Source organism: Dermacentor variabilis, unplaced genomic scaffold (genome assembly GCF_050947875.1).
Source record: "Dermacentor variabilis isolate Ectoservices unplaced genomic scaffold, ASM5094787v1 scaffold_16, whole genome shotgun sequence".
NCBI lineage: Eukaryota > Metazoa > Arthropoda > Arachnida > Ixodida > Ixodidae > Dermacentor > Dermacentor variabilis.
The window spans coordinates 802474-827093 of NW_027460324.1; the positions used below are offsets into that span (position 1 = coordinate 802474).

Here is a 24620-nt window from a genome sequence, read left to right on the forward strand (position 1 = left end):
GAGAAGGAGATTGTAAAAAGGGAGTGCAGGCGCAGTTCACTTCGTGCTTTCCTTTTTCTCTCTTTCTGGACGCTTGCCGGTGACAGCTGGTGCCATCTTGTGGCAAGCTGCGCCAACTTGCGATGCTCTCTCTGGCTTTCGCAATCGGTGCGCTGATGGGACATGCTACGAAGTAATGGGGGCAGATACGAACTCGCGTAGACAAACTTTTCGCCCTGTCTCGGTTGAGGGAAACTTAGAAAAGCACATTTCACAATTATTCTGCTTGGAAAATTTCGATCGTTATATCCAATATGTGGTGAATTATATATTGTTATATATGGGACTTTTCCTCATAGCCCATAAGTTGATACTTTGAAGTATTGGTTTTATAACCAATATATTGTTATAAGTGGGCTGCACTATATACCGCACTAAAAATTTCTTTCCCAACCTTGGTCACTTGCATTTGGCCTCTGTGCCATGCTGACCATGTAGCAGTTGAACAAGTTCAGGAGTGTCTTGGCAAGAAAAGCACCACATTGAACTTGCAGTGGGCCAGTTGCAGGTTCACTATTTTATCATCATCATCAGCCTATTTTATGTCCACTGCAGGACAAAGGCCTCTTCCTATAATCTACAATTACCCCTGTCCTGCGCCAGCCGATTCCAACTAGCATCCGCGAATTTCCTAATTTCATCGCCCCACCTAGTCTTCTGCAGTCCTCGACTGCACTTAACTTCTCTTGGTACCCATTCTGTAAGCCTAATGGTCCAACGGTTATTCTACCTGCACATTACATGACCTGCCCAGCTCCATCTCTTTCTCTTAATGTCAATTAGAATATCAGCTATACCTGTTTTCTTTCTGATCCAAACCACTCTCTTTCTGTCTCTTAACGTTATGCCTAGCATTCTTCGTTCCATTGCTCTTTGCGCAGTCCTTAACTTGTTCTCAAGCTTTTTTGTCAGTCACCATGTCTCTGCCCCATATGTCAGCATAGGTAAAATGCACTGATTGTACACCTTCCTTTTTAATGATAATGGTAAGCTCCCAGTCAGGATCTGACAATGTCTGCCGAATGTGCTGCAACCCATTTTTATTCTTCTGTAAATTTCCTTCTCATGATCAGGGTCCCCTGTGAGTAATTGATCTAAGTAAACATACTCCTCCACAGGCTCTAGAGGCTGACTGGCGATCCTGAAGTCTTGTTCCCTTTCCCGGCTATTGATCATTATCTTTGTCTTCTGCATATTAATCTTCAACCCCACTCTTATACTCTCTCTGTTCAGGTCCTCAATCATTTGTTGTATTTTGTCCCCAGTGTTGCTGAACAAGACAATGGCATCTGCAAATCTAAGGCTGTTGAGATATTCGCCGTTGATCCTCACTCCTAAGCCTTCCCAGTTTAATAGCTTGAATACTTCTGCTAAGCATGTGGTGAATAACATTGGAGAGATTACGTCTCCTTGTCTGACCCCTTTCTTTATAGGTACCTTCCTGCTTTTCTTGTGGAGAAGGTAGCTGTTGTGTGCTTCAAACATTAGCTTTGTGCTGCAAAAATAATTATTCTTTTATTTGTGATAGGTACTGATGTATTACAGTAAAAGGTTTGCTGGGTGTCCTAAATTTGTATTTTGTGAAAATGAAGAAAAAAAAAACAAATCACCTACTCTATAGCTTTAAAGTTAGTGTAATATAGCTGAAATACTAGCACACAAGATGCAAAAGTTAACAGATAATGCCTATTCGGAAAATGCAGTTTTACAAAATTCGATCTTTTGCTAAATTTTAGCCGTAAGAACCCCGTCTCCCTTTAAAAAGAGACATGTAGTGTAATTTTTGTGCTTGAGTTATGCATTGCATGTTTAACCATATGTGTCCTACAGCAAGGTGGCAATATTTGAATGCATTTGGTGTTGTAAAAAATTTGTATCTGAATGTTTTCATGTTGCATTTGAATCGTACAGCAGTCTGGTAACACTAAGTGCTGATGGAATGAATTGGCAACCCCAGAAATGACTCCTTTGGTGATAGAAGCTGATCTCGAAGGCCATGATTTTGCGTACTGCAAGCAGCAGAAGTGGTTGCAGTAGCTGGAAATGCTTCATGGTTGCCATCTATTGGTTAATTCTTGCATGTGTGTTCTGGCAGTTTGGTGCTGCTTTTATTGCGAAGGAATTATTGCCACAATTTGGTGGGTAAGCCTTTGCTGTGCCGTTGGCTGCCAGAGCGTGCAGAGCAAAATGTCCGCAGTGATCTTGAACTGCTGCGCAAGATACGATGCAGCCATGCCCCCACATTTCCAGCTGTGACACAGTTCAGGCCAAAAGGGTGGTCGCTGTCTGTGGGAGGGGTTTAGAGACAGCGATTTCAAATTGAAATGTCGAGTTAAAGGGATCCTGAATCATCCATTAGGCTTCGCGAAAAAACAGTCTGCAGATAGCACACATTGCTATGAGCATCTCAGCCAAGTTTTGCAGTCGTGTGCGGTGCGTGGAGCTCGCAAGCGGAGTGCAGTCACGTTTTTCACAAAGACTCTTTTCAATGAAACCTTGCTCCTAACTCTTTTCTGGATGCTTTATTTTGTAATGTAGCAGATTCCCATATGGCAACTGCTATTGGCCAATGGCGGTCATTAATCAAGGAGGGTGTTTGGATCAGTGGGCTTCTTCCTGCTGTAACTGTGTATATTTATTGATGCAGTTTAATAAACTGGCTGAATTAAGCCAAAAGCTGCTTTCTAATTTCGAGAAGAATTGCATACTTCCGGAAGAAGCCAACTATTGTCTGCTCACACTCGGCCGCGGCCGCCTCCATAGAAATTAAACTTTGACTACCGTGCTTATCGGTGACATAGCTGTTGGGTCTCGGTAATTTCAACTAGTTTTTAACACTCAACTAGCTTCGAACCATGTGAAACTTAAGGTCAGACCACACTCATGCTTGCCAGCATCCTCTCACTCCTGGTCTGTCCTGGTTAGATGCCTTGGCAGGCTTGTCTTCGTATTGAGCTATTGACAGTGCTTCAACAAGCGCAAGTTGGATGTGGCTACTATCCGTCGGTCAAGCTGGTGCAGAACAAAGCCGGTCTGCACCACGTAGCATGGCCAGATTGGAGCATATGAACACAAGCATGCACTCCAGCCTTGTGGGGCACAATGCAAGTGCTGCGCATATGCACGGCAGTGGCATGCGGTCTGCTTCGTAGCATAGACACCGTAGCTGCTACGGGGTGTCACAACAAGTCCACTGGTTGAGCGCACTGCAGCTCGCTGAGTCCAACCGGATTTGGCACGTTGCCACAATCGGAAGTTGTGGCGTCTAAAAGAAAATCCAAGGTCAAATTTGAACTGTGCACCATGGTGACGTTCAGTAGGCGGAGCATTGTGGGCACGTCCCGCTCCACTGTAGCCTTTGTAGTGCAAGTAATTGAAGAAGGAGTGGAAGCACTGCAAAGGGGGTGTTTTTATGCCGTAACTCTGCTTCTGCCGAACGCATTCAAGTACTTTTGCTCCAAAGTATTTCTTAAATAGTCTAATTTACTTTCAAATGCATTTCTTGACCGATAAAATGTGGTTCACAACCTCTTTAAAATGTGTGCTGAGAGCGCAGTCTTTTTGTGTGTATAAATATATTGGTCCTTCTACTCTCAGTCAAGATGAAAAATGGAGAATAACCAGACGATTGTGTCATGGCTTCTTTAAGATAAATACTGCCTCAACTATAAAGTGCAGTGACACTGATTCCCACATTGTATAGTGGTTGCACTGTTTGAAGAATCAGCCAGTTGAATATTGAGGGCTATAAGATGATGATTATGACACACTGTTTTCAGTTGTGGCGTTTTTGCAATTATTTTTCACATACTTATATGAAATGATGTTCCACATAAATCACAAAATATGAGGAACGGCATTCTATTTATCTCATCTTACTTTTTAAGTTCAGATAACTTTAAATATGTGGAACTATGTTTCAGTGAAATAGCCACTGCTACCTGGAACAGCATTCCACATGCCTGTACCTATTGTGATACATGGAACATCAAACCACTTACTTAGACATGGTTTCAGTAACAAGTGTATAGAAAAATTCTGGATAACAGGTACACGTATGTGCAACACTGTTCCAAATAACAGTAACTGTTCTACTTGAACGTAGTTCCACACATCTATAGTTTCATTAATTTATTTCAGTTATGTGAAATATTGAGTAATGAGTAGTTAAAAAGTAAAATTTTCAAATGTATGGAGTGGTGTTTCGTATATTCTTGTTTAAATGTGTTGTTGGGTTTGGGAAACCTGCGCATAAAATGTAAGACTTTTCCTTCATTTAACTCTATCTACCCTCTTTCTCCAGAAAGTGCTCTAAAGTTTCTAGATCTAGGAAAACTTTTCTAATGTTGGCAGCACTATTAGGGCCATTCTTGGTCAGTCACTTTTGTGGACATTAATTTCAGCTTGCATGGGATAAGCCAGTGAACAGGATGCCCACTGCATCACGCTTAAGTGAAAAGCATCTGTCAAAGTGCTCTTGACCAAAGCCACAGTCACTAATGCATGTTTCAACCACAAGTTGTCGGCACTACTGGCACTGCCGTGCAATGTCATGTGACTGCTTAAGCACTAACTGGCTATTTCATCTGTGCACGTAGGGCTGGTAGGCAGCAAGGCTCCTCCCGTAGGAGAGTCCAGTGTGGGCCACCAGCTGCTCCGGCGGCTTGGTTGGGAGCCCGGTCGGGGGCTGGGGCCAGCCGGTGCGGGGGTACTGCTGCCGGTCCCTGCGCACGTGCGTCCACGGGGCCGCCCGGGGCTGGGGTTTGCGCCCCCGCCACCGCCACCCCCGTCACCACAGCCGTCGCCCACGGTGCAGCAGCCCCACGTGGAGGGGGCATCCCTTTCCAGCTGACCAACCCTGCAGCCTCGCGCTCTCCCCACACTGCCTGCTAGCCGACAACATCACCGAGCCCGGAATCTTGCAATGCTGGCCACATGAGGTCTGTACCATACTTAGCTGGCAAGATGTTACATTGGTGACTGGTGACTAATGCAAGAACAGGGGTGGTATTCTCAGACAATCATTTTCGGGAATACAGTAGAACTTTGCTGATATATTCTCGTTAAGTATGTTTTCCTGGCGCCAACGTTCGCAATCGAGAACACAAAAAATGACCCAAATGAGTCATGCTCATGTTTTACCGGTTCATGCACTCCTGGAAAACACAATTTTTTGGCACCAACGTTCCATATGTTGCCAAGCTGCGATCGTATGATACGTTTCCCGTCTGCTAGATCCCATGTAAACAAGAAAATACACGAGGTGCGCGCGATTAACAACAGTATATACATAGCTGCCTGCCATGGCAGCTTCACTGCTCGTCCGCCCGTCTCACGTGAAAACGCCAGCACGCACTCAGTTTCTCATTTCGGTACCAGCAAATCTTCTCCGGGGTCATCGCACATGGCATTCACAGCTATGACTACCAGTCCTACTGCGATATAATCATCTTCACCTATTTGTGTCATAGAGCGTGGTGCCACTGGAAATGTAGCGCACCCTTTCAATAGGCAGTAACGGAAACGCACACCGTTGCCTGCTGCAGACTGCGATCGCATAGTTTTCAGGCCACTAGATCCCATGTGAACAAGAAAAGGTGCAACGCACACGTAGTCGAGAACAGTGTATAGCCGCCCATCTCACGTGATAATGGCAGTGTGCACAGCTTTTATTCCGTTATCAGCAAATCCCCGCCCGGATCATTGCACATCACATTCACAGCTATCACCACGAAATGAATATACAGTCAACGACTGAATTTTCGTACGCCCAAATTTTCGGACATGCCTGATATTTTGGACGTCTTCGCGGCACCACCACGAGCCCCATAGAATCAATGTACTATAAAGACATCTGAAGTTTCGGACGCTCGAACCCCCAGCCGTCCAATTTTCCGGACTTTTTGACGTGACGGAAGGTCCTTTGGCTCCTCGTGTAGTGCCCTTGCGAAGGAAATCGACTTGCAGCCGAAGCATATCACCGCTTTGTACCACAACTAGCCGAATCTAGCCGTCACAGACCGATTTGGTCTGGCCACGCTGGCTATGTTCATCGCCGCCGAAGTGGACACTCAGAACGAGGAAGCTGAGGGATAGATACCTACAGCCGAGGGAGGGTGTCCAACGTGGTTCTAGTGTGGGAAAGGAGGTGAAGGAGGCGGAAAGAAAAATGTGGGAAGAAAGAATGCTCGGAAAGCCAGCGCTATCTATGTATAGGTCACAAAAACAGGAGATTAAGAGAGAGCTCTTATTTAATAACTCGCGAGGCAGCTCACTATTATTCGAAGCTAGGACGGGGGTTTTGAGAACGAAAACATACAGGGCTAAATTTGAAGACGTGGACCTTTGGTGCACAGCTTGCAGAGCCGAAATGGAGACCACAGAGCATATAGTGCCGAGATGCACAGACCTTCGCCCGACTCTGGCAGAGGGAACAGTGGCAGATTTGGAAGGGGCATTGGGTTTTCCCGGGGAACGAGGGCAAATAGACGAGAAAAGAGTGGCAGTAACGAAGGGGAGGCTAGAGGATTGGTGGAGGAAGTCAAGGGAGAGATAATACCATAAATCGGGGAGATAATGTTTCCTATACTTTTTTAGATAGGTATTTTGGGGGTAGGAGGGGAGTGAAAACTAGTTTAAGGAGAAGAGGATATAAAAAAAGAAAGAAAAATAGGAGGGGGAGCAAAAGGCTAGGTGGCGCCAGCCGCCGCCCGTTACAAAGGGTATAGCCGCCATCAATCCATCCATCCATCCACCCATCCATACACAAATGGCCGCATTTCCGCTTCCGGCAGAGTTTCCGGAGCAGTGCTATTTCGTTTGTTTGCGCAGGCTACGTTTTGGCTAGCGTGGCGTGTGGTTGTGCTGTTGTGTCAAGTGTGCTCTGCGATGCTAGGCCTAGGTGCTTCGACGCTCGTCAGCGAACTCCACTGTTCGCAACTTGAGGATTTTGCTTGCCTTCGATGGCCCCCACTCCGTCTTCGCGCGGAAAGCAGTACCGTACCCATGGAAATAACGTTTGAACAGTTTGTTGACACTGACAACGAGCTCAACTTCTGCGCAGAACTGACTGACGAAGGAATAGTCCGTCAGGTTGTTGGGGATTCAGAAGACTCCGATGTTGAAAATGAGGAGCCAATGCCTGCGCTGCCTGCAAGCGCCGAGTTGACGCGAGCACTGTTGACTTTTTCATCAGTGTACAGTGCTGACATGACCCTTGCTCAGATTGAGGCGAATATGATCGCATGCAACCGGAACGCCGTCCAAGCGACAATCAACAAGTTCTTCAAGCCACTGCAGCAATAACACTGGCTGCCCGACGATGCACATGTACATAATAAACCGGCAGTCGGCTGCATTTCAGTTTTTGAATGCCTCTTTTTATAGCACCTTCATTGATGCTTTGGCAGGGTTTTGGAAGATTGGTACTTCGCCCTTTACTTCTAGATCCGAGAAAAAAAGAAAAAAGGTGCGGTTTTTTGCATGCATTCATTTTTTCGGACTGCCTGAATTTTCGGACGTTTTTATGTTACCTAGAGGGCCTGAAAAATCTATTGTTGACTGTATTACAATAAGCATCTTCACCTATTTATCTTACAGTGTGTGGTGCATAGTGCCATTGGTAGCATACTGCACACCTTTAGTAGGAGATAATCCAAATGCGCCACCATTCCTTGCTGCAGGCGGCGTGATGTGGCCATCACATTTTACTTCGGTGGCATCTGGCATCACCCACCAGTTCGATTTTGCTTCGGTTTCCCTTTGCCCTCTTAAAACACCACGCGATGAAAATGCCTTTCGGCCTGCCGAAGCACCACCAGCTCGACGTGTGCCAGCATCTCCTGTGTCAATGATGCACGTGACACTTAACGTTATGTAGAGGTCAACATTAGTTGAGTCTGTCAAATTTTTATTGCGATAGCAATTATATGGACACTCCAGGCACATTTCTGCCGTCGGCGTCGCTATCACCATAAGGGTCCGTATAAAGCCCAAGGGCGATAAAACTGTCGTTGCGTGCTGTATGCTGTATGTGCGAATGAAAGTGTGCGAGGGGGAGCCGGTGAACGAGGTTCTATTTCGTGTGCACAAACGAGGAACGCAGGCCGGGAGCACGCCCCCTCCGGTCACGCGCACAGCAGAGAGGTCAGGCGAAAGAGGAGGGGCATTCTGCGCTGGCGGCTGCTAGGGTGCCTTGATGTCCTCCTCGCCCGCCGCTGAGTGGAGACAAGCGCAGCATCCACTACGGTGTTGAGCACGTAAATGGCAAACGCCGGAGTAGACGCCTTTAGCGGATGCCATAGGGACGCGTTGCTGGTGCTCATGTGTTTTGAAAGCAATGTGCGACGTGGCCAAAGTGTGCGTCCGTGCAAGCCTGATCTTCAAAGCGATCTGTGATGTTTGCAGAGTGCATGTCGTGTGGGTAGGTTCGTATGCACTGTGCTTTCGACACTTCGTTCGTTTTGAATCGAGAGATGCAAGGAGGTCAGTTCTATTGCTGCTGCCGCGATTCCTCACTCCAGCATTTTAACAGCGACTTTCTGTGCTCATCGAGCAGGATGTGTTCATGTTTACCTGCGTGCGTGACACCATGCTTGTTAATTTAGTTAAAACATGTTAGTGAGCTAGTTGGTTCGAATGCACAATAGAATGTGTAAACTTGAAGATAAACATTTTGACAGAATTACCTGTCTGGTTGGGAAATTGATTAGGACTTTCAGACTGACTCTAACCTAATAAGTGAAATTTATTATGACCCTGTCATTTTAGAGCTTGTTCGCCTCCTTCTTCAGGGGGTATTCTTCGGAGGGGGCGGTGTGCAGCTTTTAAAGGCTAAAACCTCAAGGCATCGTCTACAAAATCAGCTGTGCTGACTGTCCGGCATCGTAGATCAGGGAAACCAAAAATTTTAAAGAAAGAATCAGACAACATGAGAACGACGTCAGAACATTAAACTGAATATGCAGCACCATCGCTGAACATTGTCAAGATGTCGATTACAATATTGCTTTCCAAGAAACCGAAATCCTTCAAACAGAGATGAACTCGTGATAAAGACTACTACTGGACTCATGGCACATTCAGAATATGGGGGGGGGTAACATAAACCGCGTGAAGGCCAACCTACCCTCGGTGTATATCTGTGGCTTTGGCGACATGACGAAAAGAAGAAAAGGACGCCCAGCCAGGTAGATTCCCGCTCGAGGTCACCAACACCAAAACATCTGCGCTCTCCAGTGCCCGACCTCCCCCTCCCCCGCCTCTCGTCAACGGCACTCTCGTGGTTCAAGCTCCCCAAGCATTGGTCATCCCAGCCAACCCAAACCGTTTCAGCCATCCCCCCATTCCCGTCTGTCAAGTGTCTCCCCTTCTTCCGTATTCTTCCCTCCTTCTTACGAAAGACCCTTTAAAGGGCCCCTCACCAGGTCTGGCCATCTTGAGCTGACAAGCGCAGAGCATGCATTGCGCGATAGCATTCGTGTCTGCCACGTTAAAGATCTGAAATTTCAATCCGAACACTGTTTTCCTGTTCACTCGTGACTGCCGCACTCCAAGCTGGAGGGTGACATAATTGTGCCCCTGTGCCTACGTAATCATGTCCACAGTGCGACGTCACTCGTGGTGACACGTGACTTAGAGAATTATTCAAGACAACATCTGTTATCTGTGCGATCTGTTGCTTGAATTGATGAATTGAAGTTAAGAGAAATAATAAAACATACAAACGGAATGTCTGCATGTTTTTTGTTTTACTTCGCACCGAAGCAAGAGAGATGTACTTCCACTTAGTCTGCTTGTTCCCACGGTCGTGCGTTCACATGTGCAGGTACCGAAACTACCGTAAAAACAGGAACATAGGTCTAACTTTTTTTTCAAAAAACCATTGCGAAAAGTTGACCCTCGTCTTATATACCGGACATTGGCAGAAAAGCTACAGAAGTCTTGCAACAGTGGGTGGATGAAGTACACAGCCGCGTTCGCCATCGCCATCAGCAACAGCGAGGCGACATTGTGGCACCGCCATTTCGCGTTTCCATTGTCACAAAGTTATATTGGTTAAAGGCTGCTTTTTCACATTTTGTTTCAAAATGAGCGGAAGCTGACGGCAATTCACCGTCGCCTTCAAGAAAAAGGCGATTGAGTACGTGGAAGCCCACGGCAACCTGGCAGAACAGCGCGAATTTGGAGTATCCGTAAAGAGCATTCGGTACTGGTGGAGGCAGAAGCGGTGTATTACAACTTGCAGCAACCAAAAGAAAACGTCATTTCGTGGGCGGACCGCAGAACTGGAAGACAAGGTTGCGGAGTTCATCCGGGAGCAGCGCGTAAGATCGCTGCCTGTGACTGCCGAATGCATCCGTTTGAAAGCAGTAAAGTTTGCGCACGCCTCTGGACTGGGCAGCGAGAAGCACTCGTGATCCGACTGTAGTTCAGACGACTCTGATCAAAGGCATTGCTCTGATTCAGAGTACAGTCGAACCCCGCTACAACGAACGTCGCTTCAACGAAATTTTCGCTTCAACGAAATATTTCCAATTCCCCGTCAGCTCGCTATACAAAGTAATGGAACAAATTTCTCATCACAACGAACCATTTTTGGGGCGCGTTTCCGCTTCAACGAAATTTTTGCTATGCGAAGCTCGATTTAAAAATATATCTTACAATAAAACAAGCATATCGCCGCCCATCTATGTACTTCCATAGGCCCACGCTGCTTTGTTTCGCTAAACATTCGCTGGACCAAACTAATCCACTCACGGAAACGCACATGATCACCGCCATAGCTTGGTGTTGATGACTATCGGGCTGGCTGCCTTGCGACAAGGCGCGGGGGCAAGCTCCCGTTTTCTTCCAATCCAATTCAGAGCCGCAACCAATCCGTTGCCAAAGGACGCAGCAGCCTGGCAACAGCAGCGCGTTTGCCCTAGTTTTTTTCACTCGTGCTTGTGCTGCTAGTGCGCTGTAATGAATGCGAGCATGGCGACTTCATCTAGAAAGCGGAAGTTCCTCTCGCTTGAAGAGAAGGCACGGATTATCAGCGCGGCATCCAGTGGCAGGAAAAAGGGAGATGTTGCAGCGGACTTCGGCATCTCACAGAGCACGCTGTCAACGATCTTGAAGTCGAAAGACGCGATAGCGCAAGCTCTTTCTTCGGGGACATCCGCGAAGCGGAAAAAGCTGACGCAAGCGGCTCATGAGGACCTTGAGAAGGCTCTGTACACGTGGTTCCTCGACGTGCGCGCAAAGAAGATGCCGGTCAGCGGAAACATGTTGCAGCAAAAGGCACTTGGCTATGCCTGTATGCTGGGCATCAATGATTTCAAAGCCAGCTCAGGGTGGCTGACCCGTTTTAAGGCCAGGCATGAAATCGTCGCTAAAGTGCTGTGTGGGGAGTCGGCCTCATCAGACGCCGACGCTGCATCTGCTTGGGCATCAGCTACTGTGCCGGAATTAATGGAGAAATATGCCACATCAGACATATACAATGCCGATGAAACGGGACTTCGAGCTCCTCCCCTCCAAGACGCTTCACATGAAGGGCCAGCCATGCAGCGGAGGGAAGCATAGCAAAAAGCGTGTGACTGTGCTCCTGTGCTGCAACATGGACGGGTCTGACAAGCGCTGCCCACTGGTGATAGGCAAAAGTGCGAAGCCGCGGTGCTTCAAAGGTGGCAAGAGCCTGCCCGTCAAATATGTTGCCAATAAGAAGTCTTGGATGACACGGGCCGTTTTCAAAGAGTGGCTAACCGCTTTCGACCGTGACATGACGGCAAAGAAACGTAAGGTTTGTTTGCTCATCGACAATTGCTCAGCGCATAACGTTGAAGACGTTCAGCTTCAAAGCGTGGAAGTAAGATTCTTCCCGCCGAATTGCACGGCTTTAATCCAGCCGCTGGATCAAGGTATCATCAATAGCGTTAAAAGCGCTTATCGACAGCGACTGATTCAGCGGCTGGTGTTAAACATCGACACCGGTCGGGCAATCGAAGTGGATTTGTACATGGCTGTACAGATGGTCTCAGCAGCGTGGACGGCAACCAGTCGCAGTATCATCTACAACTGTTTTGTGCACGCCGGCTTTCACTCCGATGCTCAACTGGCAGCGAACTCCACGTCGGACGAGGAAGGCTGCAGTACAATTGCTCCACCCTCCACAGAGGCCAATGCGGCATGGGCAGCCCTTCAGGACTCCGGAGATGTGCCGGCCGATGTTCACATCGGCGACTACATCGCTGTTGACAGTGAAGTGCTAGCTCACGAGGAGCTGAGTGACGAAGCTATAATTGAGGGCGTTCGCCACAACGACGCATCATCGGATGATGACAGCGACGCGGAGGACTTAGCGCCACCACCTGCAATAAAAGTGATGGATGCTTTTGATGTGATCCGCAGATTTTTCGGTGCTCACGATGACGACGTCGCGATGCAACTGTTCACCGAGTGCGAAAGCCGCGCCACTGCACTCGTGGCAAAAAAAAAGAAGCAGAAGAAGCTGACCGACTTCTTTGGAAATAAATGATGTTTTGGGACTATGTGGTCCAACCTGACAGTGTTTTTGGCCTGTTTTCGCCTCAACGAAATTTCGCTTTAACGAAATTTTTCGCGCGCCCCGTCAGTTTCGTTGTAGCGAGGTTCAACTGTAGTGCTTGCGCACTTCATGCCCTTCTGTGTACTGTACACCCGGCCAATTTTTAACAGTATCGCGTGACCATCGACCCGCGTGTTTGTCAGCACCTTATCATCACGGCACAGTGCGGCGAAATAGTGAAAGTAAGCGCATGTGTACACATGCGCATATCTCGTTTGCTTTGCCGCTCAGTGCTGTTAATAAGTACACAGCCGCCGGTCACGGGGCAAGTAGCCGCAGGACAAGCATGCAGGTCGATGGTCACGCGATACTGTTAAAAACTTGGCCAGGTGTACATGCGAGTAGCATTTAAATAAATACTGTCACCATTGTGCAACCAGCTGAGTCGCATTTGTTTCAAGGTAAGGGTAGGGGTGTCTTTCGGTACTTTTGACATTGAGAAACATTTTTTTTTTTTCATTTTTAGGATTCGTTAGTTGGGGGATTGACCTATATTCCGGTCCGACCTATAGTCCGGTTTTTACGGTATGCCATTTTATACTGTGTTCCAGTGTGTGATCACGCTCTTCGATCTGCTTGTTCTGCCTCAGTATTCGTGTAGCACTGAATTATACGACTAGTCATGTGTCCTTGTGCACAGCGCACAAAATCGTGCATTGCGCGAAATGACAACAGCTCGCGCGCAATGCCGCCAGCAAAAGTATGCATCGCCAAAAAGAAAAAAAGAAGCGAGGAAAGAAAGTGAAGGCTGCATGTATGTGCCACGCGATCCTCGAGGTCTGGCATGGGAGAACGCAGGGAAGGAATTTCGCTTGTGAAGGCTAAACGGGTCAAGTGGAGAGGGAGTCTCGCTATGCAGTGAAGCCTGCCTGCTGAAATGATGGGTTCCTGGCACTGAAATATTTTTATCTTGGCTATTAATGAGCCACATTTGAAAATTTGTGGCAGAATGCTTCCTAGAGGACACGTAACAACTTCCAGCGTATAAACAAAATTTGCTATGGGGCCTGGTGAGGGGCCCTTTAAAAGCTGCACACCATCACCTCCGAAGAATACCCCCTGAAGAAGGAGCCGAACAGAGGCTCCGAAACGTCGTAGTCAATCGGAAAGTTCTAGAATGTGTAAGCACAATTGAACGAGGATGCAGAAAGAAACACGAACAGATAAAATGCTGTCTCTGTGTGCCTGTTTCTTCTTACGTCCTCGTTCAGTCACGCTTACACATTCTATCATTGTTAATTTTGTTAGTAAGCAAATGCTTACAAGTTTATATGTCCGCTAAAACTACTGTCCTTACTTCATACAGTTATCCACTTATTTGCCATTGCAATTGGTGCTTCACTTTTTGAACGAAACTGCAACTTTTTTTAGTTACTTCGGGTCATACAATTTCCCGGTTAGTATGTTTTTTTCTCGTTTTATTTTTCAGAATGCATGAACGATGTTCTGCTGTACTTTGATTTTCACGAAATGTAATGCGAGTGGCACCAGATGCATAGGCGCCCACGGGTAACAGCATTACTGGCACTGTGCCAGGAGAATGCTTTTGCTTTTAAGCACCTATGTGTCCTGCATTCTTTATTAGTGTTCCCTTGAAAAACTTATAAGCGGGGTCGTACACTATGTCAAGCAATCAGTCAAAGAAACTTCATTTTCACCAAAACAGTAAAGTTACAGTGAAAGAAGGTGACCGGGAAGAAAGCTGCCTAATGACCACTTGACACAGCCCCAGCAACCCACTGGCAGTGAAGACTGTACAGCACTCATAATATTTAGCATAACAAATTATAAGAAAAATAAGCAAACATAGAATGTGATCGCAAGCAGTTGTTACACACTTGCAGATTTCTACTACAGTGGATGCACTGAGGGTACACGTGTACACGTAATCTGACGATTTCGACACATGTATTTCTAGGACAAATTTATTGTGCATGGTGGAATGCAGAAATGCATCTTAAGACGTGTCTAACACAAGAATAATTTACAAAATAAAATACAAAGCACGACCAAACACTGATATAATAAAAGTGTGTTTAAATTTTCACAGAAATAATGCTCTTATTCCTTTTTTTTTTGTTAGGAATGAAATGTTTGTTTGAAGTAAGTCGTAGTAGTTTAATGGTGTTGACAAAATACGTCAGACGTAATGCACTCCGTACTGCGTGCTTGAAGATAGAATGTGCCAAGGGGTTGATGTTGGAAACGATGGGGAACATGTTTCGTTGAAGGCACGTAAGATTAAGAAACGTATCTCATTTGCCTAGTGCTGCCTTTTTTGTAAGAGCACAGTAGTTTCTAATTATACAACTCTGATATTTCAACTATCCTATGTTCTTTTTTTTTTTTAAAGAGGGGTGGTGTGTTCTAGAAAGGAAGCATCTGAAATTGCCCGAACTACTTTATTGTTTAATACGCTCAGTTTGGATATATTAACCGCTGTGGTTTCACCTCTTACCAGCAGGTAATAACATAAATGAGAGTTAAAAAGGGCATCGTAATAATCTTTATTGCAGCTGGTAGCCCCTGTATGTTGATGACTGTTCATTATTCTTGCACACTTAGTTAATTTTGACGTTATCATTTTTACTTGGTCATTCCATGACACATGTTCAGTGTTCATATGAAATAGTTATTCTATAGAAACATTTGCAGATCGAGAACTGCGCTGCAGAATGCAGGGTGACACTTGTCTGACTGCACCACTTGTGCAGCTTCAGCAGCATTGCCTGCCCAATGTGAAATGGAGTACAGTCAGTGAACAATAAACAAGACTCGGTGGGGACTGCCTAAAATCAAGTAATTGGGAGTCCGAAATATCGGATTTGGCAGATAGCAAGTAATGTTGTTCTGTAAGTGGACAAAAAATTTCTGCCAAAGCCTATATCACGATGAATGTCAACGCTAATGCAATTAGCATTGAAGCGACATCATATTGCCACTGCTCGACAGGAAAGAGGCCTTTTACGTAGCTCTCTCTGTTTGGCAAGAGCAGTCTCGCAGTCAGTGCATCGGCATATCGGCGCTGCGACAGGGCCCTCCTCTGTATAAATGGAGTCTCGATTAGAAGGCCAGTATACACGCTTTCTTTTTACTCTAGATGGATTCGTACAGACTGCGGCATGGATGGGGAAAACGGGAATGATGGTACTGTCTCCGGAGGTCTGAACAAAAGTGGGCTTGAGCCTGTCTATTGACAATTTCTCTCTTCTCTGGCACCCATGCGAATTATGAAGTGCTTGTCTTATTGCTCAATTACCAAGTGGGGCCGGTATATGGTGGTTGCAGAGTTTTGGGAGCTACATGAGCGGCTGTTTGCAAGTCCTTGAAGATAAACGGCTTGTGCTTTGATTTGTGTCACAGCACCACCGGACCAATTGTCTTTGAAAACATCTTTAAGGGTGTCAGATAGGGAGTATCCCGCTTGGTTTCCTGGTTAGGCCTTTGGCAGATGAACTCAGCAGGCAGTTGTACTGAAGTTCCATAAACAAGATGTACTGCAGCACACTGAAGGTCTTCTTTAAAGGCACTTGATACACCCAGGAGCACTAAACGTAAGGCGTCAAAAAGTGCTCGATGTCACCATGGGTAATCAGTGCTGTTTTCAATTGCCTGTGCAAATGCTCCACCAGTTCATTTGCTTATGTGCTGTTGTGTGCTGATGGTGAATTCCTAATAGATGTGAAAGATGGTGGAAGAATGTAGATTCAGGTTGTCTGCCCCGGTTAGTACAGTCAACGACCGATTTTTCGGACCCTCTAGGGAACTTAAAAACGTCCGAAAATTCAGGCAGTCCGAAAAAATTAATGCATGCAAAAAAACGCACCCTTTTTCATTTTTTCTCGGATCTAGAGGTAAAGGGCGAAGTAACAGGCTTCCGAAACTCTGCCACAGCATCAGTGAAGTGGCTATAAAAAGAGGCGTTCAAAAACTCTGTATGCAGCCGACTGCCGGTTTACTACGTACATGTGCATCGTCGGGCAGCCGGTGTTATTGCTGCAATGGCTTGAAGAACTTGTTGATTCTTGTTTTGAGGGCGTTCCGGTTGCATGCGATCATATTCGCCTCGATCTGAGCAAGGGTCATGTCAGCACTGTACACCGATGAAAGAGTCAACAGTGCTCGTGTCAACTCGGCGCTTGTAGGCGGCGCAGGCATTGGCTCCTCATTTTCAGCATCGGAGTCTTCTGAATCCCCCACAACCTGACGGACTATTTCCTCATCAGTCAGTTCTGCACGGAAGTCGAGCTCGTAGTCAGCGTCAACAAACTGTTCAAAAGTTACTTCCGTGGGTATGGAAACCCCAGCAGAGAGGAGGTCATTGATCACGCCGTCTGACGGTACTGCTTTCCGCGCTTCGATGCCATCGGCGAGGACGACGAAGACAGAGTGGGCGCCATCGAAGGCAAGCGAAATCCTCAAGCTGTGAACAGTGGAGTTCGCTGATGAGCGTCGAAGCACCTAGGCCTAGCGTCGCAGAGCACACTTGACACAACAGCCCAGCCACACACCACGCTAGCCAAAACGAGGCCTGTGCAAACAAACAAAAAAATGGCGCCGCTCTGGAAACTCCGCTGGAGGCGGAAGTGCGATGGATGGGTGGGTGGGTGGGTGGGTGGGTGGGATGGCGGCGGCGGCGGCTATACCCTTTGTAACGGGCGGCGGCTGGCGCCACCTAGCCCTTTGCTCACCCTCCTATTTTTCTTTCTTTCTTTATATCCTCTTCTCCTTAAACTAGTTTGAACTCCCCTCCTCCCCCAAAATAACTATCTAAAAAAGTATAGGAAACCTTATCTCCCCGATTTATGGTATTATCTCTCCCTTGACTTCCTCCAGCAATCCTCTAGCCTCCCCTTCGTTACTGCCACTCTTTCCTCGTCTATTTGCCCTCGTTCCCCGGGAAAACCCAATGCCCCTTCCATATCTGCCACTGTTCCCTCTGCCAGAGTCGGGCGAAGGTCTGTGCATCTCAGCACTATATGCTCTGTGGTCTCCATTTCGGCTCCGCAAGCTGTGCACCAAAGATGCATATCTTCAAATTTAGCCCTGTATGTTTTCGTTCTCAAAACCCCCGTCCTAGCTTCGAATAATAGTGAGCTACCGCGCGAATTATCAAATAAGAGCTCTCTCTTAATCTCCTGTTTTTGTGAGCTATACATAGATAGCGCTGGCCTTCCGAGCATTCTTTCTTCCCACATTTTTCTTTCAGTCTCCTTTACCTCCTTTCCCACACTAGAACCACGTTGGACCCCCTCCCTCGGCTGTAGGTATCTATTCCTCAGCTTCCTCATTCTGAGTGTCCACTTTGTGTTCAAACTTTTCATGTATAGATATTTGTACACTTTTCCCGCCCACCTTTTTTCCTCCAGTGCTGGGAGTCTCTGTTCATATTTTAGCTTACTTATTGCCTCTCTACCTTCGAATCACATCCATCCCTTGTCCCCCTGCACTCCCTCATTAGGGGTGTTCCCGTGCGCTCCTAAGGCCAACCTGCCTACACTTCTCTGTCTCGTTTCCGTGCATGCCTGAACTTCCGATTTCATGCACAGTACTGAATTTCCAAATGTGAGGTCAGGTACCATAACCCCTTTCCATACGCCCCTAACCACCTCGTACCTATTATAGTACCATAGTGCCTTGTGTTTCATTACAGCTGAGTTCCTTTTCACTTTTTCAATCATAATTTTTCCCTGTTCTTCCAAGTACTTTTTGCCCTCGTTTAGCCATATGCCCAAATATTTGTATTTTTCAAGATGCTCAATCTTAGTGCTTTGCATTTCTGATGGTTCCCCCCTTTCTTCATTGTATACTATTATCCCAGACTTCTCTCTACTGAATTGCAGTCCCAATTTTTCTCCCTCCTCTCCACATATGCTAATTAGTTCCTGTAGCCCTACTCGGGTGTCGGCACGCAGTACAATGTCATCTGCATACATGAGTCCGGCTAGTACTTGAGCTACCTTCCGCCCTTCCTGCATATAGCTTATGTCGGTTCCTATTGTGCTCTGTTCTAGTCTCTTTTCCATTCGGCTCATGTAAATCATAAAAAGCAGAGGCGACAATGGACTGCCCTGCCTGAGACCTCTTCTTATTTTAGCTGGCTTTGTAGTTTCCCCCTCCCATGTTATCTCTACCTCATTATCTGTAGAAACTTGTTGTAGGAACCCAATCATCTTTCTATCTAGACCATATTCCCTTAACTGGCTTCATAACTTTTCTCTGTTTACATTATCATAGGGTAGGAACCCAATCATCTTTCTATCTAGACCATATTCCCTCAACTGGCTCCATAACTTTTCTCTGTTTACATTATCATAGGCTCCTCTAATGTCTAAAAAAGCTATCTATAGCGGTTTCTGCCTGGCTGCCGCTATCTCTATGCACTGTGTTATAACAAATAAATTATCATCTAGCCTTCTGTTCCTTCTAAATCCATTCTGCAGTTCTCCCAAGATCTCTTCACATTCTGCCATTCCTCCATTCTCTTTTTCACCATCTGCATTGCTACTCTGTATATGACTGATGTGACAGCTATTGGCCTGTAGGATTTAATGCTGTCCTTGCTTCCCTTACCTTTGTAAACTAATATCATTCGGCTTGATTTCCAGTCCTGTGGAACATCTCCCCCTACTATTATTTGTTCAATAAGTTGTCGTAATATTAATTTACTGTTCTGGCCTAATATGCCTATCAATTTCATAGGTATGCCATCAGGTCCTGTTGCTGTTCCCACGGGAACCTTGTGTTCAATTCTGTCCCATTCCTTACTTGTCATCCCTCTGTACTCCTCCTCTAATTCTGTCCTGCTGTTGTCATTGTTCTCCATTTCGCTACCCACTGGCTCTGCAAATGCTGCCTCTATTGTTAACCTAATATATTCCTGAGCTTCCTCTCCCTCTACCTTTGTTCCTTCTGGTGTGGTCAGTGAGCGCTGAACCACCTCTGTCTTCTTACTCTGTTGCCTTATGTGTTCCCAAAATTTCTTAGAGGCATTTCTGTCTTCTTTCGTATCTCTAACAACCAATGTACCCCAACTTTTGCTACCTTGACTTGAATTAATTCCAATGCTTCTCTTTTCATTGCACGGTAATCCTCCCATTTTGTCTCCACCTCTTCTGGTGGGGCTGCCCTTTTCTTTGCTGCTCTGTGTTGCATCTGTCGCCCCGTCACAGTATTCCAAATGTGCATTCATGTCCCCTAGGATGATTATCTCCCGTTTCATAGCTAACTCCCTGATGTCCTTGGCCATACATTTGAAATGTTTTGCATTCTCCTCTTTCGACTCATTCCCTGTTTTCAGATACACTACTCCCAGGATTGTCTCAACATTCCCTACGGTGCCCTTGAGCCACATGTGCTCACTTCAGCTCTTCCTTACCCTTTCCCAGTCCTGTCCCTTCACTAGCGCCCCAAGGCCTCCTCCTCTGCGTTCTTTCCTTTTTCTGTTGCACCCTACCCAGGTGTATCCTGCAATGAATGATGGCTCTTCCTCATCTCTTAAATGGGTTTCCGCAACTCCATATACCTGAAAACTTTCCTTTTGTAGTTGTTCTTCTATTCCGTCCCACTTAATGCGATTTCTTCCCCCCTGCATTTTGATGAACCCCCGATTTACTGCCTTCTTCCTCTTCCTCCTCCGTGCTCCTGTCCTGCTCCCCCCCCCCTCCCCTGTCCTTTATCTTTTATGTGTTGGCATGCAGGGTCGCCCTGCGTGCCTGCAAAAAAGCCTGAGCCCTACGACCCACCCTCGTTCCTACCTGCCATCCCGCTGGTGTAGTGTAGTGAATGCCATCCGGGCCGAAAGGAGGGAAGTTTTTCCCCCCGATCATTCTGTTCACCTCCACCACATAACACCTGAGGGCTCGCCCCAACTCCCTAATCCTTACATTGGCCGCCACTACCTGTTCTTCAATGAAAGGGCCCTGTCCCCTGACCTCTGGGACAGTACACAGGGCAATGTGCACCGCCTCAGAGGTCGACCTTAATTTCGCCACTCCCTCTTGAACCTGTCTGCCCAGCATTCGCCCCCTATTCTGCAGGACGTCATTCACCCCAGTGTGCAAAATTACCAGGTTTCTTCCCTCTCTGTTTTCATTCAGTTTGTTTTTGGCTCTCTCCGCCACAGCTTCGAATCGAGCCCCCGGCATGCATTCGACCTTCACCCGTCTGTCATACTGCACTGTTCTGAGGAGTGCTGTTTGCATTCGCGATACGTTGGAGCTTCCAACGACCCAGACCTTTCTGTCTTCGAGCAAATCTTGCCTCCCTCTTGTCTCTGTCAGCTGGGTCTTCCCTGCCTCCTCACCTTCTCTGCCTCCTGTCGTCTCATCCCTCTGTACCTGTGTCTCCTGCGGTCTCCACGTTAACGTGTCTGCCCCCCATTCTGCTCCACTGGGTGATCCTCTCGCTTCCTTTTCCTTCAATTCCTGCTGTGCCTCCCTCTCAGATTCTCTCTCTCTCATCTCTTTCAATTGTTTTTCCAATTGCTGCCCTTTCTCTCGCTCCTCACTCCATTTCCACTCTACAGCCTCCATTCTTGAGGCGCACTCCCTCTCGACCCTTTCCTTAAACTCTGCGCGCTTCGTTTTTTCTTTCTCGAGTTCCTCCTTTGTCCTCGCCATTTCACTCTTTAGCTGTTTCTCCAAATTCTCAATCACTTTACACAGCCTGCACACGAAGCCGTTCCCTTCCGCCTCCGCCACGGTTTTGAATGTCGTTTCATCCAAATAACACCATCGTTCACACCTCTCACATTGGACGAGGTCCCCGCCTTCCTCCTTGGCTTTTCTAGCCGGCTGTCCCATGAATTCTCTTGTCCTACTGTTATTTAACAGTGTAAAAGCGAGGACAAAAATTAACTATGATAAAGACCACTGGGAATCTCTAGAAGAATAAAGAGAGCTAGTAAAATAACCAAACCAATAACCAGGGGAAAAAGAAAAAAAAAAGAAAAAAAGTGCAAAGAAAAAAAGACTTTTAGCCCTAACTATTAAACTGTTAGTCCTAACTGTTATGTGTTGGCCACGACCTACTTTATCGCCCTACTTTGGCTATGTGTTCGCCTGGCTTTGCAGTGCTCCAATTCTCTGCAACCTACGTTTCTATGCTGGCCCTATCTCCATTCAGATTTCCCGCCGCTGCAATTAGAAATAAAAATAGAAATAGAACTTAGCTGTCAGCATCCGTCCGTCCCTGCTCCGTCTTGGAGTTCCATCCGGCGATGAACATAACCAGCGTGGCCAGACCAAATCGGTGTGTGACGGCTAGATTCGGCTAGTTGTGGTTCAAAGCGGTGATATGCTTCGGCTGCAAGTGGATTTCCTTCGCAAGGGCACTGCGCGAGGAGCCAAAAGACCTTCCGTCCGTCAAAAATTCCGGAAAATTGGACGGCGGGGGTTCGAGCGTCCGAAACTTCAGATGTCCTTATACATTGATGTTATGGGGCTCGCGGCGGTGCCGCGAAGACGTCCGAAATATCAGGCATGTCCAAAAAGTTGGGCGTCCGAAAATTCAGTCGGTGACTGTAACTACTTCCTTGGGAACTCCAAATCGCCACACGCATGTGTTAACAAAAGCTTTAGCGATGGTTTCAGCTGTAATATTGCTGATTGGTGCTGCTTCAGGCCACCTGGTGAACCTGTCAATGATTGTGAGAAGGTAGCCGTGTCCTTTAGAGGAAGGAAGCGGTCTGACGATATCTATGTGCAGCTTGAGGCAATGGTCACTTGGCAGTAGGAATTTTTGAAGTGGGCTTCTCGTGTGATGTATTTTGCTCCTCTGGCAAGGCAAACATGCCCTTGCCCAATTTCGCAGCTCAACGTTCGTGCCATGCCACATACAGTGTTTGGCGATGAGCTTCTGCGATGCTTTGATACTGGAGTGGGAAATATAATGAAAATGTTCGAATATGCATCGTCGGAGTGAGTGTGATACAAAAGGTATTGGTGAATTGGTCAACATGTTGCACATCATAATTATGGTAGCACAGGCTATGGGTTATCTTCAAGCTGCAAACTCACTGAAGTCATACGTAAGTGCTGTAATTCTTTGCCGCCAGACTGTGCTGACGCAAGCAATTCTTTCGTCGATGGTTCAGCCTTCACTCCTTTGATGCGACTCAATGCATCTGCCAGAATATTCATGGGCCCTTGACGTGCTAACTTGTATGAAAAGCTCAGCAAGGTATGCCAACTATCTGGTCTCCCTTGGCGAATAGTAAATTCCTTCAGAGCTCAGCACAAAGGTTAACTAATGGTTTATGGTCAGTGGACAGCGTGAAACGACATCCCTCTAGAAAATGGCAAGAGTGTTTTACGCTGAGGTAACATGCAAGAAGCTCTCGACCACAAACACTGTAGTGCATCTCAGGGCCAGACAGCTTCTTAGAGAAAAGTCCAACGGGTTTCCAGTCACCATCACTGAACTGCAGAAGAACTGCTCCTACAGGCCCACCAGAAGCATCCACCTTAAGACTGGTGGGGGCATCTTGCATCAGATGCGGTAAGAGTTACTTCTGCTAGTTTGACTTTAATGGCTACGAAAGTTTTTTCTGCCACGTCCGCCCAGACTGGAGTTGATGCCACTGATTCTTTGTGAGCCACTAGGTCTTGTGGCACAAGACTAGCATTGCATTGCACAAGACTAGCCACTAGCATTGTGGCACAAGAAGGGATGAAAAGCATGCAGAAATGTACTAATATGAGAAAACGTCAGGAGTTGTCGGATTGAGTTTGGACGAGGGTAATTTATAATGGCTTGGACCTTTGCAGGGAGAGGTTTGCTGCCGTTGCTGTTTGCAGTATGACCAAGAAAATCCAAGGATGGCATACCAAACTGCCGCTTGTCCAAGTTAATAACTAGATTACGTACTTGAAGTCAGTTGAAGAGCAACCGAAGGTGTTCACAATGAGCTTCTTGTGATAAGCTGCCAACCAGAATGTCGTCGATGCAAGCGAATGCAAATGGTAGCCCACGGACGACAACGTCAATAAATGGTTCAAATGTCTGCGCAGCGTTCCTGGGGCCAAATGGCATTCGTAGAATTTCAAACAACCCGAAAGAGATTGTAATGGTGGTTTTGGCAATATCTTCCTTAGCCATAGGGATCTTATGATATTCGTTCGCCAAGTCAATTTTGGAAAAGATTTTCGTTCCATGGAGGCTGGCAATAAAGTCCTGAATATTTGGCAGTGGGTATCTATCAGGGACTGTTGCTGCATTCAGGAAATTATAATCTCCGCATAGATGCCAATGGCCAGTTTTCGTTGGTACCATAAGAAGAGGTGGTAACCATACGCCAGATGATGGGCGAGCAATACCAATCTCCAGCATATGTTCGAACTCATCTTTAGCTGTGGTTAACTTCCCTGGTGCTAGGTGACAAGTTGATGCATGATACGGTGGGCCTCGAGTAATGATGTGCTGATGTTATGACATACAGATTTAGTCCAGTCAGGCAAAGCAGAAAGAGAAGAAATTTCACCCAGTAATGCAGTGTAAGGTTCTGGAACAGCGTGCCACACCATGAATGGAAACATTGCCAGCCACTTTTGATCCGCTTGTGGAATCTAGTATCCCTTTCTTTGCGATGTCAACTAGGAGGCCTTAGTTCACAAGAAAGGCAGCGCCTAGTATTGTGTGACTTACACAAGACGCCAGGAAAATCCACCCTATTGCCCTCCTAATTCCAATATTAAGCGGTATGGACTTGTGACAGTAATCTCAATTTTGCTGTCGTTCACGGCTTGCAGTTGCTTGATTGGCCTACAGTTTCTGTCTATGCCACGGGCAGGCAGCACACTCGCCTCTGTTCCTGTGTCAATAGAAAACTGCAATCTGCTGATGGATTTTTGAACGAAGAACAGGCAACTGGCAAGCAAGCGGGAGTCATTCGTCGCTGTTACTGGTTCTCGATGTTGTTTCCCAGCCAACCACATGGTTGTGTACAATGCCGTGCGGACTGTCCAAAGCATCAGTGATACCCAAAAGGTGA

At 46.7% G+C, this 24620-nt stretch overlaps 1 protein-coding gene across 8 annotated transcripts in view; it reads left to right on the forward strand.

Moving 5' to 3' along the window:
* LOC142568075 (G patch domain-containing protein 2-like) overlaps nucleotides 1–24620 on the forward strand; it is a 127035-nt gene that overhangs the window by 91418 nt on the left and 10997 nt on the right. For all 8 annotated transcript variants that reach the window (XM_075678172.1, XM_075678176.1, XM_075678170.1 and 5 more), the window contains one exon: nucleotides 4638–4979. In XM_075678172.1, coding sequence (XP_075534287.1) covers nucleotides 4638–4891 — 254 coding nt within the window. In that variant the 3' untranslated portion in view covers nucleotides 4892–4979. The remainder of the gene's footprint in view (nucleotides 1–4637; nucleotides 4980–24620) is intronic.